The sequence below is a fragment of the Leguminivora glycinivorella genome, chromosome 18 (assembly GCF_023078275.1).
Source record: "Leguminivora glycinivorella isolate SPB_JAAS2020 chromosome 18, LegGlyc_1.1, whole genome shotgun sequence".
Lineage (NCBI taxonomy): Eukaryota > Metazoa > Arthropoda > Insecta > Lepidoptera > Tortricidae > Leguminivora > Leguminivora glycinivorella.
In genome coordinates this window covers 13194793-13215350 of record NC_062988.1, presented here as the reverse complement: position 1 = coordinate 13215350, position 20558 = coordinate 13194793, and the positions used below count along the sequence as shown (strand labels likewise).

The following is a 20558-nucleotide window of genomic DNA, read 5'->3' as shown; positions in this document are numbered from 1 at the left end:
GTCACCTTCTCTTGTAAATCGTGAATGTTGTTCTTCATGGAAGCAAAGCTAGCCTCAAGTCTCTTGAATGATTCAGTGTGCTCATTTAGTTCCGCCCTGACCTCTGCTCGGAATGATTTGAGTTCTTCCAGCATGTCTTTAAGGGGGTCCGGCGTATCTTCTCTAAGGTTGTCCGGCGTTGAGGGCATTTGAGTTGGTGTGCCCGACTTGCTCAATCGCCCGCCCTGGTTATCTCCCTTTTTGTCCTTGGGTACACAAGATGAACATTTCCATATAGTTCTTGAGGTCGTCGCATCGAAATTAACGCAATCAGAGTGATATATATGTTTGCAGGCGATGTTCGTACATTTAATTCGTTTCTGAGTTACGCTTATGTTGCCTTTGCAATGTTCGCATACTATGACCACCATGTTTCTTTTTTTTATTGAGAATAATGTCCAAAAAAAATTAAATTGATTAAAAAAGTCAAAAAAAAACAAAATAAAAACAAAAAACAAAAAATATTATTTTGCTCCTTAGCTGGGGTTCGAACGTCCGTCCACGCTAGGTTCACTATGCACTGTCAGGCCTTCACACCACTGGACCACAGCCGTGCGTGACGTAGACGACGAATAATAAAGTCTCTAGCTGCTGTTTATATTTTGAAATGTTAAAATGTTGGAGGTACGACTTAATTTACACAGTCAGTCACTGATGATCAAATTACGGATTGTTATTTATTTCACTTTTCTTGACAAACGGTTACGAATATTATTGTTTAATACGTTGTATAGTCTTTAAACTCGAGACACAAACAATCGCGAACCGAAATTATTCTTAATCACTTAGAAATCAAATTTAAATTGCAGAGCACCATTTTCGATATGTTATCGCTATGGCAGCGAACTACCCACCTGTGAATGTGAATGGCATTTCTGCGACGCGACTCGCCACCGAAACGCCGCAGAAATGTAGTCTGACTCTGTAGCGCTAATAGGCAAGAGCGATAGAGATAGATAGCTACGAAAGAGATATTATCGTGAGCTTTTGTGCATTCGGCTACGCACACTGAATGTGCATAAGATGCTAATTCAATGACGACATTTTTTGTTTAATTTCTGATTTAAAAAATCAATATCTGGGCGAACGAGCTTCGCTCGGTTCTATTTTATTATGTTTTCCGGGATCTAAGGCTACTAGATCGATTTTTCACCCCCGAAAACCCCCACATAACAAATTTCAGCGAAATCGTTAGAGCGGTTTCCGAGATCGTCGGTATATATAAATAAATAAATATACAAGAATTGCTCGTTTAAAAATATAAGATTGGAGGTGGTCAAAGTTAAAATTAACTTTTTTGTGTGTTAATACAAACCTATTTTTTTTGCATTTATCAAGTATTACCTACTGACAAAATAAGACAGATGCCGTCTAAATTAACTAATTTAACTATTTATAATTTGATGTGATGTGATACACAAAAAGTTGTATTTTAACGCCGAGTGTGGAATTGAAAAACGAGCACTTTACATAGTTGAACTAGGCGATTTCAATTCAACTAGTACCTACAAAGTAGATCCACAGGTGAAAATCTTTATTACTAGGATAAAAAAAATATTTTATAAATCACTTGATAACGGTGGTCATCTTATCAGCGTCACTGTGGTGTGGTACTTCTGGGACAACCTGTATACGCGATCCTCCTTGTTACAATACTTTTACAAAGCATAAGCAATTGTGACGTTGGCTAGGTCCATTGCAAAATAAGTCTGACCTAAGCTTGCTCGGTCCTAATTGGGGAGACTTATAATGCTCTTTATAGTACACTTAGGAGAAATAAAAGGATAAGTGCGAGTTGGATTCGGATATCTAGGGTCCCGTACAAGCTTATAATAGTCTTGTTCTTACAGTCTTTATAAATGTAGTCTGTATCTGTAGGTATACATGTAATAGTTATTTGTTATACAAGGGTGCAAAGTTGTATTTTAACGCCGAGTGTGGAATTGAAAAACGAGCAAGTGAAAGGATTCTGCAGTTGAAAACTTTTCCCCTCACTATATCGAGGAAAGTACAACGCAAAAAACGCGTTTGTCACTGCTTCCAGTAGTTCCACAGGTGGTAAATCATCGTCATCACTAGATTCACTCACTTTTATCAATTTTAAAGCAGAAAAAATGACTATATTCAAGGTCAAAATGCTTTATCCTATAGTGGATAAAATGCGTTTTTACCTGCTGGTATTAAAGGATAAAACACGTGTTTTCAAGCTAGAGAGGGGAAAACAAATTTATCCTCAATGGGTAGCATTAGGAAAACATTACACGACCAAATAAGTACATCAAGTCAAGGACACATCCACTTAGTGTTGTGTTTGGTTGGTTAACCGATATATTGTACATTTTCGTACACATTAACTATTACGTTTAGTTTTTTTAAGAAAATATAGATTTTTCTCTTATAGTATACGTATTTGTTATATTATGTGAGACTATAATTTTGCCAATATTAAAAGTGGAAGTGGCCACGAAGTGGCTTTAATTATTTTCATTCCCTTGATAATGTTTAAATCTACATTTTACATTAGGTATAAAAAATAATTTTATAATATAATAATATTAATTAGTTTGTTTTACCAAATTACGACTGAAGATGTGGCGCCATTTAAACGAGATAAATCTTTAATTGTGGTTCCGAGATACTTTTTTCTTAGACTTTGTTTTGCCTTTTACGGAGTTATATTTATTTGTAGGTATGGCAACGGAACCCTAAAAATGGACAAATCAGTTCAATTTTTATAGTTAACAATGCATTACATGTGGTTAAATAACTTTAATTTGCTCAAGTTCAAGCCGCTTAGGTTTCAAGTATGTAATCCTATTATACTAAGCTCTGGTTATTTGTGCCTAAGAATATATATTATTTTGTTGATGTTATGTGGGCGGGTGGTAAGATATGAATTATTTCAAATATGAATTAAGTAGTAAATTATGAATCAATTGCGAAAAAGAAGTTCAGAACGAGCGGCGATAAATTAAAACACGACCAGGGGCGGCTCACTCCGCGATCCTTTCACCGCGCTACAAGTACATGCCGGCGGCCGCGAGTTCGCGGCCCATTCACTGGCGACGACCTTCGCGCGGCGCAATAGAATTCAATTCAATGTCGTCTGCTCGCGTGCGGTCCGTTTGTTAATGTAGGTAAGAATTTAGAATGGCGGCGTTTTGTGAACATCAAAGGAGTGAGCCTTCTGTACTTGTACTATTATATATTCTGTGACACGACCGAAGGGATATATTTAGAAGCTACGTGCCGATGCCGAGTTTTTATCTAGCTACTACGAAAACTTTAATAGCTAATATAATTTTATAGGTGACGTAATGTTAACTAAATGACTAAAATATACATGAAATAATTAAATATTACACCGGAGACGACTAATCTAGGAATATTTAACATATAAATTCCTCTTTTTCATTAAGTATATTACAGGGTACTTATCGTTACTTTTTATCATGGACGTCTACCAAATAGAAAATCCTATTTCGGACCTGTTGTCTGACTACTTAATATACCTTTTTTCCATAACAAAGTCACAAGATGTTGCTCTCATAAATATTCTAATAACTTCGAAGTTTCATAAAAGTTGTTCTAAGAATAATTGGCCTAGTATTAATAGTATGTAGGTCACACAAATGTGAAATTAATGAAGAACATAATACTGAAGTCAAATTACTTACCCATAGATTTGGAATTATTAAATTAAACTAGATTGTGTAGTTAGGTCAAAAAGTGTGTCCACATGAGAGGTCATTGTTTGGGCTGGTTTCCCTCTCGCACTTACTGACAATGTCAACATAATTCAGTGACGTCATCACTGTCATACATTGGGGATACCAGTCAAGTTTCAAAGTTACTACCAAATCTAATAATACCCATTTGAACGTATTTTTTTATTATACAAATCTTTGATTTATTGGCATCAAAATAATTACATTATAATTATTTTCCAAATCTTTGAAATATATCGAAACCCTAGTTTGAATATAACACTAAAATAATATAATAAGTTATAAAGTCAGGTAATATACAGATAAAAATACTACTACTATGGTAACCTCATTAACACTGGCCACACGTGCGAGAGGGACACCAGCCCAAACGTTAATGCCCTCTCATGTGGACCGTTTTCGCTAGTCTGATACGATCACCTTTCTGCCTCAGTGATAAGGTTCAATTTAGTATGGCAAAAAATGTGATTCCACTGTCCCCTGAAAAGGTCTTTGACGTAGCCGACAGCACAAACGCTTCACAAAACGTTCACGAATCGTGAGCGAATCGCGGCTATTACGCACACTGGAATGAAGGAGTTATTTAGCAAACTTTGGCTCCGATACTGCTGGAGGAAATGTAATGAACACACAATAACTTAAATTACAGCCAATTAGGTCGCAATTAAAATCTATTTATAGTCAGTATAATTATGCTGTTTGATTTCCAAACAGCCTTTTAAAGATTTAAAAATATTGTAAGCGGGTTACTCACGTATTAAGTCGATATAGCGTTCGACATGTAAAGGCGGGGTGTCGCTACTCTTGAGAAAGGTTCTCGAAATTGAACCGAAACATGTCGAACGCTATATCGACTTAATACGTGAGTAACCCGCTTAAAATATTTTTAAATATGTATGAGTCTCACGGGAGTTTTATAGCCTTTTAAATGTCTGACTTTACAAAATCGAGTTCGTTTTTTCCGAACTCGATTTTTACCCTTTTCGGCCTTTTCCGACCACTTTTAGGGTTCACCTAGGGAACACTCTAGGGGTTCTGAGGGTTTACATTGGGACTGGGAACACATCATTAAGCTGACCCTGTCCATCTGTCTGGGATATTTAAATTTCGTTAAAGACGATAAAATACGGTTGAATCAATTTGAGAAATTAATAATCTGCAGGGTTACCTTCTCCTCCCGTGGATATTATAGAGGTCGACTGTGGGATACCAGTCTGTCATTGTCACTGCAATATCATGATTTCTTTCAACTCCTTAGATTATAAACTAACTATAATGTATATGTCGGCGGCAGATCGAAGAATCCGGCAGAACACGAGATTCCTAGGCATATCGTGAAACGCCGCCAAATCATGAATTGCCTAAAAGTTGGCCAGGCGTATCACGATATGCCTGATAAACAATACGGCAGATCGATTAGAGCAACGCATTCGTCGATATTCCTAGCGCTATAGCGGGCACTTCGTAGAATAGATTCTTTCTCGGCTATTGGTGGCGCTGCGTATGCAGCGCATGCTATGGCGGTGTTTGTTTGCCGAGTGAAAGATGTCGGCGCCTCTACAAAACGATTTTAGCACCGAAAATAGTGTCATTATGGAAAATAGAAGTGCAAAAGAAACTTTTGAGCATCAGCTCCATTCATTTTATGTGAGTCACAAGGATTCTGTGCACAATGTCAAAAAACAGTAAGTCTCGTTACATTTCATTTATAAAATACAAATTATTTAATTCAATATAGTACTTATTATGTTTATTGCATTTTTACTTCAATTTTGGACACCCTACTTAAGTATTGAATGATATGGCGGCGTATCATGATATGCCTACGAATCACATGATCTGCTTAAATGCCACTTGCGGGCTTTACTTGGTGAAATCATGAAATGGCGGCGTTTCATGATATGTCTAGGAATTTCACGATCTGCTTAAACGTCACTGGGCAAATCGTTAAACGGTGAGTTTTGAACGATATGGCGAATGTTACTAAGCCAAATCATGATTTGGCGGCGTTTCACGATATGCCTAGGAATCTAGTGTTCTGCCGGATTCTTCGATCTGCCGCCGACATATATACCTACAGGGTACAGCCGTTGTATTAAGCTTCCAATTTTATCACTTATCCACGTGGCTAAGACATCTGTCACTCTCACATTGACATACTTGCCAAAGCGTGACGTATGATTTAACCGTACCTATAGATAAGTGATAAAATTGGAAGCATAAAACGCCGGCAGGCAAGCGTAGTCGCGCGATAATTGATAAATATCAGGCCGTCCCTTTCGCACTATTTATGTCCGATAGGGACGGCCTGATGTTTTATCGTTTATCGCGACCATGCTATCGATGATGTAGTTTTAATTGAGATAAATACCTAAATACATAATTGCTAAGAGTGACAATAAAACTTGATAAGTATACGTAAAAACTTGAGCTTTTAACCTTATTTATGTACCTACCAGCAGCGGCTCGTCCATACAAGCCGATTCCCACCGGCTTGCCTAAAATTGATTACTAGTAAAGTACCTAATTTTACGGTAGGTTTCTTTTTGCTTTGGAGTTGCCTAGTAGAAATTTTCACCAGCCACCACTGGTACCTACTATGTATTACATTGTAATGTATGTGTGTTTATAATAATTCAAACCGTTTTTCAGGTACCGGATAGCGTTCAGAGAAACGCTTTGCTTCGGTCGAGCGAGACGCAAAGCAAATACTACAGAGAACATTCCAGCATTCGGGAGACGACCGTCAACCACACTTCTGACGGATCCCACCTCGTCAGAGTTCGGTCGCAGAGCCGAGACAGGTATGATATTGGTAGTTAGGCTATTGTAGACATATAGACACTGCTTATAACAGACTAGATAAGAGCAAATACTACAGAGAACATTCCAGCATCCAGGAGACGACCGTCAACCACACTTCTGACGGGTCCCACCTCGTCAGAGTCCGGTCGCAGAGCAGATACAGGTATGATAAGTTGATAAGTCTACTACAGACTATAAACAAATCTACCCTCGAAAGGCTCCTTAAGAGGATACAGTAGCGAAAATGCTAAAATGGAAAGGAGCCCTTCTTTCAACTTGTGAATTTTAATTAAATATACAAATATAATTAACTAAGATATTTCAAAAGAATCTTTAAAATCAAGGTGCCGCTCTCGACTCTTTCCTCCTTCAAAACTTAATCAATCGGAACGAAATTTGAGAATCTGAATAACAATGAAATAATCTATGTCGGACCGTTTAGCTTTTATTGATTAATTGTTACCAATCTTGAGTATCACACCTTTTTTTGCGCCACAATGAAAAAGGCCGTTTTTGGAAATTTTTGATTGGCTCTAGAATCTTTAAAAAGCAGAATATAAAATAATCAAAACGTTCCGACACAGATAAAAATAATTACAATTTGTGTTGAAAAAATCATTGCTCTATCTTCGAAAACCAGGGAGGAAATAGTCGATAGCATTTGCATGGCGAATTGACCCCTACCGTATCGTCTTAAGACACTTGAAAGTAAATGAAAACATTACACGACCAAACAAGTAGATTAAAAACAGACTGCTCAGTGACAGATCCACGTGGTTCTGTATTTGTTTGGTTAATCGTCAAATGTACTACCCGAAAATTTACAAACTTTTTTTAAGAACCTTAACATACAGAGTATAACTAGATTGATACAGTCGTAACGAGTCTCCGCGACGAGTAACTCACGGATTTTTTATTAGTAGAAATAGTAGGTGATTTGTACCCTGTATTTGGACAAAAAGTCTTCTAAATTTATTATTGGTGGACGAATAATAACTTATATACCTATAACTTTTTGCCATTCTAGGAGAAATAAAAGCGTTTCATTTGCGGGTTGTTACATTTTTAACATCGGTTAACTTTTTCCTCATTATACTTGGCAAAGGACTGCAGGTTCTTGGAAAGAAAAAATGTAAATCTAAAAGTAATACATCTCGGAACATCTTAAATCAACATGATACTGTTTGATGATATTATTCATCTCGCGATTTAGATACTCCTACCTACAGGGAAACGACGAATTGTATAAAAATGTTAATGGGTCAGTTTACAAGATAGGTAAAAATAGAATTTAACAACGTTAAGGAATTATAAACAAAATTATAAATTTTAAAAGACCCCCGACCGCGACATAGTGGACCGATTTTCATAAAACATGGCTAGGAACACTCACGATTAACTCCGCTTTCAAACAAAAAAAAACTGAATCTAAATCGGTCCATCCGTTCGGAAGCTACGATGCCACAGACAGACACACACAAAGGCAGCAGACAAACAGACAGACTTTATAAATTTGACGTGTCTGTCTGTGGCATCGTGGCATCGTAGCTCTCGAACGGATGAACCGATTTGGATTTAGTTTTTTTTTCTGAAATCTGAGTAAGTCGGGAGTGTCCTTAGCCATGTTTCATGAAAATCGTACTACTTTGTCGCGGTAGGGGTTTTTTTCAAAATTTTAATTTTGTGGTTAGGTTATTAATTTTTACCCTTTCTTCTTTCTTATCAGACACAGGCTAAATGTACAAACATTTGCCAGCCCTGTGCCCTTGAAGAAACTGCTCATAACAATCTGAACACGGCTGATTGAACTCTCGAGTCGGATCGAGAGGCAATTACATTGGAGATCGCATCCACTTGGAAACCAAGAAGGGCCATTATGAAGGAAAAACAAACAACACTGCTGTGAGAGAAATTAAATCTTAAATAATATTTTCTTCGTATATATTTTTTAAATTTACATTTAAAAAATAAACGCAAGCATCCAGGCGGTATCGCCTTTTCATGTCTGTTTTTCCTCTCGTAGGTACTGCTTCGCTGAGTAGGCCATTACTTGTCAGGTCGAAACTTCAAAAGGCCATAATTACTTACTGAAAAGCTCGTGTCGACTTGTCCATTAGGGGTATTTTCCTTATAACTGGGTTATTACTGTAGGTAGGTAAGTATTTTTATATGTATATAGGTATAGTTTGTTATGTAGTCTTTACTTATTTTTAGATTTAACTTTAGTTTTAATGGTATGTTTAATCTTTTATGTTATGTCGCCACTTGATTTTAATTTTCTCTTTTCCGCACTTGATCGTAAATCGCAATGTACAGTCAGCTGCAGAGAAAAGTAGACCCCTTTGCATACAAATTTGTATGCAAAGGGGGTATTTGGTAAATAATTAATAAACAGCTAACCTAAGAAGATTGGCCCGCGCAGGAGATTTGGTTGTAATTTGAGGTACAGTAGTGGCAGACCCTAAGAACACTATACGCTAGGCTTGTGTCGTTCACGAACTATGAACTATTAGGAATAAAATCCCATCAATGACCGAAATGAACTGAATCTTTCCGTGGTCTGAGAATCGGTCTTTGCTCATTTAGTTCAGTATAGGATCGGCGAGCGCGAGCGGTTTGGATCGAGAACGAATGTGTGACTGCGCCGACCGAGAGCGAGAGCTATTTAGCAGAGCAACAAAAAAAGTCAAGTTTTCATATTAAACTTCGGTTACTTACAACCTTTCGGCCCGGAATGTTACTATCTGTGGACTATTCGTATCATTTTGACACTATTCAGTCCCATTAGTTCTGATCTTTCCGACCGCAGTGGTCGCTGGTCTGGCTGAACTAAATGAGCAAAAGACCTAAAAGAGCGAACTAGTTCGTGGGAGCGATTGAACGAGATCGGAGCGCTCCGATCAACGAACGAAACGGCACAAGCCTACTATACGCGTAATATCAGCCCTCGAACTTCTTTTGTTTTAGACTTATTATTGTACGAAAATGTCAAAAAATCATGGTAATTTTTAAACTGTGATCTTAGCTAAACCAAGTAAGCGAGAGTAACCAAATAAATTCAGAGTTAAAGAGCATGAAATGGAATTCATGATGCATATTTTGAAAGATGTTTGAAAATAGGTTTTTTTTTCGCTTATTTTTTTGCCCTTTCACGCGGAGGCACAACTACCAAAAAAATTACTTGATAAGCCACAACTGGCAACTACGTATATTACATTTAAAAAGATTTTGAAAAATCATGGTGCGTCATGTCAAAAAAAACATTTACGGGGCCAACCTTCTTAGGTTAGCCTGCTAGACCCTTTATTCAATATCATTTTGTAAGCTACATGACAACTGTATATCAAAAACAATTGAGTTCATTTGACAGTTCGCATCGTTCTGGAAAGTATAGACCCAAGAGAAGAGTTCCGTTCCTCACAACCTTCGTGCCTTGAAACCCTCGCAACGTTCAAAATTCCACTTCACAAACTTTTTGCATGCTCGGGTATCAATATTAACACGATCGGCTGAACAAATTTGCCCCTTTAGTAAAACAAACTATTAAAAGCGAGTAAACAGGAAAAGTAAAGACACACACAGACACACACACACACAGAGACAGGGAAAGGAAGGACTATGGGATATGGGTTAATTTGTGGCGTAGGCGAGAAGCTGGCAACCTGTCACTGCAATGTCACAGTTTCGTTTTTTTTTTCAACCCCTTATTTGCCAAGAGTGGCACTGAAGCTTTAGTAGTTTCATGTGTTCTGCCTACCCCTTTATGGGATACAGGCGTGATTGTATGTATGTACAGGACAAGTTCAAATCTTACACCCTACAAAACCGGCCAAGAGCGTGTCGGGCCACGCACAGTGTAGGGTTCCGTAGTTTTCCGTATTTTTCTCAAAAACTACTGAACCTATCAAGTTCAAAACAATTTTCCTAGAAAGTCCTTATAAAGTTCTACTTTTGTGATTTTTTTCATATTTTTTAAACATATGGTTAAAGTTAGAGGGGGGGGACGCACTTTTTTTCCTTTAGGAGTGATTATTTCCGAAAATATTAATATTATCAAAAAACGATCTTAGTAAACCCTTATTCATTTTTAAATACCTATCCAACAATATATCACACGTTGATGGGGTTGGAATGAAAAAAATATCAGCCCCCAATTTACATGTAACGGGGGTACCCTAATAAAACATTTTTTTCCATTTTTTATTTTTGCACTTTGTTGGCATGATTGATATACATATTGGTACCAAATTTCAGCTTTCTAGTGCTAACGGTTACTGAGATTATCCGCAGACGGACGGGCGAACGGACGGACGAACGGACGGACGGACGACGGACGGACAGACAGACACGGCGAAACTACTTATAAGGTTTCCTAGTTGACTACGGAAGCCTAAAAATGAAGTGCTAAATAAATTTGTAGCTTATTACGAATACCGTGGTCCCAGGGGTAATATTTGATAATGAATATCTACCTACCTGCCGTGAATAATTTCATTATTTCCGGGCCTACCGCTTTGTCGGGCCGGGAGCTTGACATTTGGCTATTATAAAGGTCTTGCGGAAAGTCGCCGGGACGCTGACCGGGCGACGCGGGACCGAAGACGCTGGCAGCTTAGCATTTCCTCGATAATACCTCGATACATTTCCAAGTTAATACGCTGAGCGAGGAAGCTGCCAGCTCTTCGGTCTCCGGTGGCACCTACAACATACTATATATTAGGTGCAAGTGACATTATACTACCTATAATAGTCTAAGGTGTTCTGTGAGTTCCTCTCAAGTAATAATCGTATGGCCAATTTGACATTCCCAAATATTAATTATAATATACTCTATGGGTTACATACAGGTGGTACATAATGATACTTACTTACCTAAGTTGTCCTTACTGAAGCTTTGTATGATTCACGGTTACTGTTATTGGACTTACCTCTATATTGACCGAGATATAGTTAGGCCGTGATTACTGTTCGGGTTGTTAGGGTTCATTTTGGAGTGAAGGTGTTAGAAGAAATTAAAACAGGTCCATACGCTTATGACTATTTATTGCAACTAAAAATGCAGCGGCGGGTCGGCTCATCATCGGTACATACATCGATACAGGTATGTATAGGTGCGTATAGATAATTAAATTTTAACTAAACATACCGCCCACCAAAAACAACAGTTTTTAAACTAAGCCTCAAAATGAGCGAAGAAAAAACATTAGTTAACTTAAAACCAAGAAAAAAAAACATCGTAAACTTTAACCACTTAAATGAACTACATAAATGTCTTAACTTTGATTAAGGTTACGTAAAGGCCTTAAGTTAGCAAAATATAACAGTTATATAAACAACATTAGCTTATCGTTATCAAAAAACTTTAGGTAAGTTTTTACTCATTAGATACAGTAACTACAATTTTTAACCTATATCTATCTCAGCTTATCTTAACAAAGAATATGTGTAGGTACATTTTTGTCTCTGATGGTACAATATAAATCTATGGCCGAGTCTTAGAAAATATTATTACCTATATTTTACGAACAAGTTAGCTTGATGCTAATTACGTGCTAATAACTAGTCAAGCTAGGTACCTACAAATGTCTACATACTTAATAAATGTGAAAGAAGTAAACAAAATCCCATCACCCAGATGCTCGTTTGCATTATTTTATTATATGTAATTATGTTATCAATAATGAAGAAGCTACTTTGAACCTTTTAAAATACCTCTAGAATATCATTCTGCAATACTTACAGTTCCGAATTAGTTCGTTTTGCTTCTACATAATGCAAACTGAGCAAATAATAATATACCTACTGACATAATATAAATACCTAGTTTCCAAATTAATGAAATGCTTTTTGTTTTGTAATTTTACATTGTGTTATAAATGTAAGTTTATATCCACATTTTATACGTACTTAAAACTATAACATACTTAACATTATTTTTTCTTATCAAAACAACAACTTGTTTGCTAATTTAATATAATATGATTTAACATTAATGGACTGTATGGATTTGTTTAGATACTAAATGCAAACTAGTGTTAGCCAAAAATAATAACCTTTTAGTAGGTAAAAAATGTTTTTATGGTTAGGTAAGTACGAACATAGAAACTTGTTATCATCTTAAGTATTTTTACAAACTGCACACACTCGAGAATTAAATCTTACACTAACACAATAAGATCTATATTTGATCGACATCTGGTGTTGGCGAAATAATATTAAGTGGTTTATTTCTTAAATGAGTAACTATTAAAATCACAAATTACAAGTTACGTCTATCTATAGGTGAGTAGGTATGCACATGTATTGAGGTACACTACAGAAAAAGTTTATGTAATTAATCTTTAATTATAAGACTACAGATTATACCTATACCTAAATTTGATCTTCATTTGGTAGATTAGATATTTTATCTAACTGACCGCCCACCCTCTTGTACTTACCTACCAAGAATGGTAGAACATAGTACCTACGTTTAGCACGCGTGCGATTTATAAGTGAAAGGATGGTAAGCGGACACAGTAGTCTATCATTTTAGCGAGTCCACTAATTGTCGGGGTGCTTTGGTAAGAGTACCAACTTTGACAAGGGCCTTTTTAAAAGGTTGTTTCCTTTACACTGCACCGTGACAACTCGCACCAGCTGATCAGATCCTGGATGTAAGGCTGTTATCTTTCCTAGCAGCCATTTTGCAGGCGGCATGTCATCCTCTTTAATTACAACGATATCTCCAACAGTTGGGGGGTTAACTGTGTCTTGCCACTTGTATCGTTGTTGTAAGGTGTTTAGGTATTCTGACTTCCATCTTTTCCAAAAATCTTGTGTCTGTTTTTGTATAAGCTGCCACCTGGTTAGCATGTTCACATTTTTGTTTTCATAATTTATATCGGGTACACTAGTTATTGGTTCTCCAATCAAAAAATGACCAGGGGTAAGTGGATTCAAAGTATCCAACGTTTCATCTAAATGTGACATTGGCCTTGAATTGCAGCAAGACTCTATTTGAGCCAACAGAGTGGCAATCTCTTCGTAAGTCAGCTTTGTTGTTCCATTTATACGGTTTAAGTGTCTTTTCACCGAACGTACCCCTGATTCCCAAAGTCCACCGAAATTTGAAGCCTTGGGGGGATTAAAGTGCCAGGTCGTGCCATCATTGGCTAATAGTTCCGCTATTTCCTTAGTCACATTCGAGGTGCTCTTTGTAAAGATCTCCCTTAACTCCTTATTGGCCTTTACAAAATTAGTCCCGTTGTCGCTCCAAAGATGTAAACAGCGGCCTCTTCTGGCAACAAATCTACGAAAAGCTGCAATGAAACCTTGCGCTGTGAGGTCCGTTACAGCCTCCAAATGTATTGCTCGGGTTGACATGCAGATAAAAAGGCAAATATATCCCTTTGTCGACGTGTGACCTCGACCCTTCGAAGTCCTCAACTGTACAGGTCCTGCGTAGTCTACTCCACTGTTCAGGAACGGACGATGAGGAGTGACTCTCGGGGCTGGCAACTGTCCCATCAGTTGCTGTCGAGTTTTAGCCTTTTCTATTATGCATGTCCTACAATTGTGCGTCACCTTTCTGACAGCTGCCTTTAGACTGATGATCCAATATTTGCTTCGTATGTAAGTCATCATGGCTAGTATGTCTCCGTGCAACGTTCTAACGTGAGCTTCTTTTATCAACAGGGTTGTGACATGCTGTTTACTGGGAATGATGATGGGGTGCTTTTCTTCTTCTGTTATGGAAGAATTGTTGAGGCGACCACCGACCCTCAATAAACCATGCTGATCTAAGTACGGAGTCAGTGTGATTAAAGAACTCTTTGGCTTAAGTTTTCCAGTTTTCTTCAGAGACTTGATTTCATCTTCATATATTAAATATTGGTAGTATCGTATACATCTTATTTCTATTTCTTCCATTTCAGCTACTGTCATATAATCTTCTCTACCTTTCTTGTCTTTCCAATTTATAAATCTTCTGCACTGAGCTAGCACTCTCTTCAACCTTGTCATGGATGAGAACCTTTCCCATATAGGAGTATCACCTAGGTTAATATGGAACGTCTTCTTCATTTCTAAACTTGTTGGCAGAATGTCAACTCTAGTGAACTCAACATTTTTTTCTTTTAGCCACTCTGGTCCAGTCCACCATAGTCCATTATCTATTATCTCTTCTGCTCTAATTCCCCTAGACGCAAGATCGGCAGGGTTGTCTCTTGACTGAACATGTCTCCATCGGTTGTTGTCAATTATTTGTATGATTTCTGAGACTCGGTTGCCCACGAAAACTTGCCATCGACTTGGCTGAGACTGTAACCACGCTAGAACTACCATCGAGTCTGTCCAGGCAAAAATCTTCTCCATTGGTATCTTCAGCAAACTTGACAGCTCATGTAGTAGCTTCGCAAGCAAGACGGCGGCGCACAATTCTAATTTCGGGATACTCAACTGTTTCAGTGGCGCCACCTTCGTTTTTGCTGACACCATTGTAATGTGCACTTCATCATCATCATCTACGACTCGTACATAAGCTACTGCAGCGTAGGCCACGGATGACGCATCAGCGAAGCCATGAAGTTGTATATCCTTGCAGAGTGATGTGATGTTCATCCATCGTGGGATTCCGATCATTTGCAGTTTGTTTAGCTCATCTCGGTAAGTAAGCCATTCGTTTACTAATTCGGCAGGTAGTTCTTCATCCCATCCATGATTGCAAAGCCATAATTTCTGTATCATGACCTTAGCCGTTATGACTACTGGAGCCAGCCATCCTAAGGGATCGAAGAGCCTCGCTACATCTGACAAAACTAACCTTTTTGTTACAGGGTGCCTGAGTTCCGGTAAGTTGACAGTAATTTTAAAGATGTCTTCGTTCCTGTCCCAGGTAAGTCCAAGTATTTTTATTACCTTATCTAGCTTTATTTCCAGACTGTTGACTATTTCTTTACTGTCACTACCTTCCTGTAAGTACTTTAACAGATCGTCAGAGTTGCTTGACCACTTTTGCATGCTAAATCCACCTGCCTTTAGTATCTTATTAACTTCATTGCATATTGTCTTCATTTCAGATAAATCTTCATGGCCAGTCATCAAGTCGTCCATGTAGAAGGAGTCTTTCACCACTGCTGCACCTCGTGGATACATGTTAGATTCATCATCAGCAAGTTGAAATAGCGTCCGTACTGCTAACCAGGGTGCCGCGGCAGTTCCAAAAGTGACTGTTAGTAACTGATAACTTTCTAAGATGCCAGAAGCTTCATCTCGCCACACTATCCGCTGTAAATCGGTATGGTTGTCTGTCATTTTAACTTGTCGATACATCTTGACTATATCACCTACCACACAGATTTTGTGACATCTCCAGCGAATGATAAGGCTGCGTAGGTCAGGTTGCATGGTATGCCCTATGTGCATACTGTCATTTAAGGATCGACCATTGGAGCCTTTTGATGAGGCATCGTATACTACACGTACCTTTGTAGTGTCCTTGTCCTCGCGAATAACAGGGTGGTGTGCTAGGTAGATAGCTGCTCTTTCATCTTCTGAATCTCTTTCCACTTTCTTCATGTGGCCTAAAGTCAAATATTCAGTGATGACCTTCGTGTATTCTTCTTTCAATTTGTCGTCTCTCTGAAACTTTCTTTCTAGTTGTTGAAACCTAGCAATTGCTTGTTGCTTAGTTTCACCACAGTGCTTTATTGTTTCTTCTTTTGTTTGTTTCAGAGGAAGATGTACTTCATATCTACCTGTTTCATCTCTTACCGTTGTGTTTTTGTAGATTTCTTCACAAATTTCTTCCTCCTTTGACCAAGCCTTCTTGGTTGTGTAAAGTTCGGTTTCTAATTCCCAGAATTTTCTTAGTAGATTGTTATCTTCCTCGACCTGCCGTGTGATGTGAAAACTCCTTACCTTATGAGACCTGTTTGCCTTGACCTCAATATCACCGGACAAGATCCACCCTAGACGGGTGTGCTGCGCGATTACGTCACCTGGCCCCCGAATCAAACCATTATCTATTATCTTCGCATAGATTTTCGCACTGAGTAGAATATCTATCTTACCTGGTACGTTGAAGGTGGGGTCAGCCAGTTGTATATCCTTAAGCTGTGGCCAAGAGTAGCCTTTAATTTCCCTTTCTGGTAACAAACGCGTTATAGACCTCAATACATATGCATTGTTCACATTAAATGAGAAATTTGTATCATATCTAGACGTAATCTTTAAATCTACTAAATGCTTAAGAGATGTGCGATTACCTTCACCAACACCAAACATGACGCCGCTGATCTCATTCTTCTTTAGACCTAACAAATCGACGACTCTTGATGTTACTAGTGACGCCTCTGAACCTGGATCGATGAGAGCACGGAAGACGTGTGACTGACCTGAACTCGATGTGACGTCTACCAGTGCTGTAGCCAACCATATATTCTCACCAGGCTGTTTCCCGCTTGCCACATGTGCTGCAACCTTGGTAACGAAGCTTTCTCCGTTTGTGTGCGCAGGCGGTTTCTCTTTTGTTGTAGTTGTAACCTGTTGTTGTTTATCTTCACTTATATTCTTCTTTTCTCTATGTAACAAGGAGTGGTGTTTTCTCTTGCAGATTTGACATGTCGTTCGTTGTTTGCATTTAAACACGGTGTGATTAGGTACAAGACAATTGAAGCACAGGTTGTTGTCTTGGACGAAGCTATATCTCTCTTCAATAGGTAACTTGCTGAACTGCTTACATTGATAGATGTAGTGGTTTTCTTTGCAGTAGGTACATTGCAGATCGTCGTTGCTGGCCGTTGTGTGAAATGACTTCGGTTTAACACTCGGTGGTTGTTTGTAACTTCTATTTGCAGGTTCTACCATCTCTAACGTGCGAAACCGTGTTTCCAAAAAGTGCTTCAATCTCTCAAACCCAGGTAAGTCATCGGAGCTATCTTCACTGATTGTCTCTTCCCATTGTTTATGACTGCTGACATCCAGCTTAGATATGACAACAAACACGACGATTGCATCCCACTGGTCAGTAGGCAAACCCAAATTCTTCAGCGCATTTATACATTCAACTGTAGTATCTAACAGCTGTTTAATGGCAGAAGCTGATTCTTGAGATAACGCGCGTTGCCCAAAAACTTCTTAAAAACTGTATTCGCGATATATCTCTTGTTGTTATATCTCTTTTTCAGAATCGCCCATGCCTCGGCATAATTTTCTCCAGTGATTGAGAATTGACGTAATAATACTTCAGCGTCACCCGTCAAACTACTTTTCAGGTAGTGTAATTTCTGTACATTCTCTAATGACGAGTTGTTGTGAATTAACGCTAGAAAAAGATCGTGAAATGATTGCCACTCTGTATAGTTCCCATTGAAAGTAGGTATGGAAATTCTAGGCAAACGGACTTCACTATTGCATGTACTTGAGATACTCACAGTGTTTCGATTGGCAGTATCTACCTCTCTGATTTCAGATCTAAACTTCAATAACTCCGTCTTCAACTCCCCTTTGTATGTATAAAATAATTCCTCAAATTTGTCAAACATATCTTCAGCGAAGTACGGAAGTAACTGTCTCTCTTCAATTGAAATCGATAAAAGTATTTTCTCATGAACTACCTTAAATTCCTTCCAGTAGGTATCCAGAGTATCCATTCTCCCTTGTACATATCCAATAGTTATCCTCTCCTTAGGCGACTTTTTGTAATTGCTATACGCCTTTTCTATCTTTTCATACGTATCTTTCTGAAGTAATATACGCTTTTCTGTTTGCTCCATTGTGTAATTTCACTGCCAAAAATAGCTAATTAAATACCGAAATCACCAAGTTCTAGAATGTTCCAACGCGGCACTCACTTTTTACCATGTAGGTAAGCGTATAAGTCCGTAGGTAAGTTCGCGCTGCATGTAACCACTGAATGTCCACTGTTAACTTATTTTGCCGCTACGAATGTATGAATACACTATTTCACTGTCCTTTAAAACATGCCAAATCACTCAGTTCATTTTACTTCAACAATAAACGGTTGTAGAAATATTTTGTTGTAACTTCTAAAATTACCAGTCCTTATCGTTCTTTCCGCTTTAAATCACTTTAACACATTTTTATCCGTTTAATTGTCCACTTTTTTCCACTTATTTGTCCATATTTATCTCCAAATTACATTAAATTCACTCCGCGAGATAGGTCACCGTAACTGATATCCCGGTCGATGGACCATATGTTCGGGTTGTTAGGGTTCATTTTGGAGTGAAGGTGTTAGAAGAAATTAAAACAGGTCCATACGCTTATGACTATTTATTGCAACTAAAAATGCAGCGGCGGGTCGGCTCATCATCGGTACATACATCGATACAGGTATGTATAGGTGCGTATAGATAATTAAATTTTAACTAAACAATTACCTTTTTGATTTTTGATGAGTTCCCGCTATTTCGACACAGTTTCATGCATGTAATAACTACGTCTGTGATCATGATGCATGTAACCGTCAAAATATCGGGTTATTGCTGTAGTCCTAAGGCACCCCAGAGGTGCAAAGGGCCTTCATAAGCTCGCGCCACGCCTTCCTATCTTCAGCGACCCTCGTGGCCTCGCTCCAGCTCAAACCAGCCGCTCGTAGCTCATTTTCGACGGACCGCTTCCATGAGTGAATAGCCCGGGTGCTCAACAAAAATCAGAAAGGTAATCAAGGTATCTAGGACATCTAGGTCAATATAAGTCTTACAGAAGCATCTTGTCCACAGGAGAAACCGCATAAGCCACAAAGTCTTCCGTCGCTCGAGCTACACAGAAACCTCTACCAGCGACCGGTGGAAGGTCAACTACTTCAAGACAAAGGACTCCTGTCTGCTGAACAGTGCTGATTCGTCTCCGTACAACAGCAAGGAGAGTAGACTAGTTAATGATGTTAAGAAGAGTGACGTCAGTTTTTGAAGATTAAGAGTCTAGAATTTATGTCATCGGAAACTTATTTGATAAAAAATATTGACATCAGCACCGATAGCATATAGCAAAACATCAGGTCGTCCCTATCGCACTATTGGTAAGTGCGATCGGGACGGTCTGATGTTATATCATTTATCGCGCAACCATGCTTGATGCCAGCTTGGTAAACATGGTTGGTGAAGGTCGATCTTCTACAGATCCACCTATTAAGACAGAAGAGTAAGATGTATGGTTCAATTTTAAGTTATTTTATTATTATAGAGTTAGCTTATTATTTATTTGTTATTTAAGTTTTACTACCTTAATTAAATATCATTGGCGCGCATTTCGCCACAAAAACTCAAATAGTGTATTTTTCTATTCGTTTTAGCCTTGACCTGTGTCGCCATCTAGTGTTTGCAATAAATAGTACTTACATCGACCGAAAGAATTCTGTCTTAACAGTACAACTACTGCACACGAGATGGCGCGCGAAGAAAAACGCATGAAAACTCGAAAATTCGCGTTTTCCGGGACCTAAGGATAAGTTAGACCGATTTTTCACCCCCAAAAACCCCCACATAAGAAATTTCTACGAAATCGTTAGAGCGGTTTCCGAGATCGTCAGTGTAAATAAATATATATATAAATAAATAAATAAATAAATAAATAAATATACAAGAATTGCTCGTTTAAAAGTATAAGATTTGTAAAGACGGTAAAATAAATAAAAATTATTCTCCTGGGGTGCAATGTCCTAATACTAGGACAAAATACCTACGATTGAATTTGAATCTACGTTAAATATTGATGAGTTGCTTTTGTTTTAATTTGTTCGATTAAAAAAAAAATTCAGCCCTGTCAGAATCAATGCCTACTATAAAGTACCATTGATTCAAAGGAGGATGGGCAGTTTTGTATGGACACTGGCCTAAAAACCAATAATGACAAGTCATATGTCATTTGAAAGGTTTTTCATATTCTACAAATTTTTGTATGGCGGGAAATCTTAAATCGCTGTGTGAAACAAGTTATGGCAAAATAAAAACATTCCATCAATAAGTATTTTTTTACTGTTAT

General features: G+C 38.1%; 1 protein-coding gene across 1 annotated transcript in view; it reads left to right on the top strand.

The window, feature by feature from the left end:
• LOC125235978 (neuropeptides capa receptor) overlaps window positions 1–19778 on the top strand; it is a 243593-nt gene extending 223815 nt beyond the window's left edge. The window contains 3 exon segments of the mRNA XM_048142649.1: window positions 6420–6475; window positions 6478–6571; window positions 19298–19778. Of these exon segments, the coding sequence (XP_047998606.1) occupies window positions 6420–6475; window positions 6478–6571; window positions 19298–19487 (340 nt within the window). The 3' untranslated portion in view covers window positions 19488–19778.
• Window positions 19779–20558: the final 780 nt, after the last annotated feature.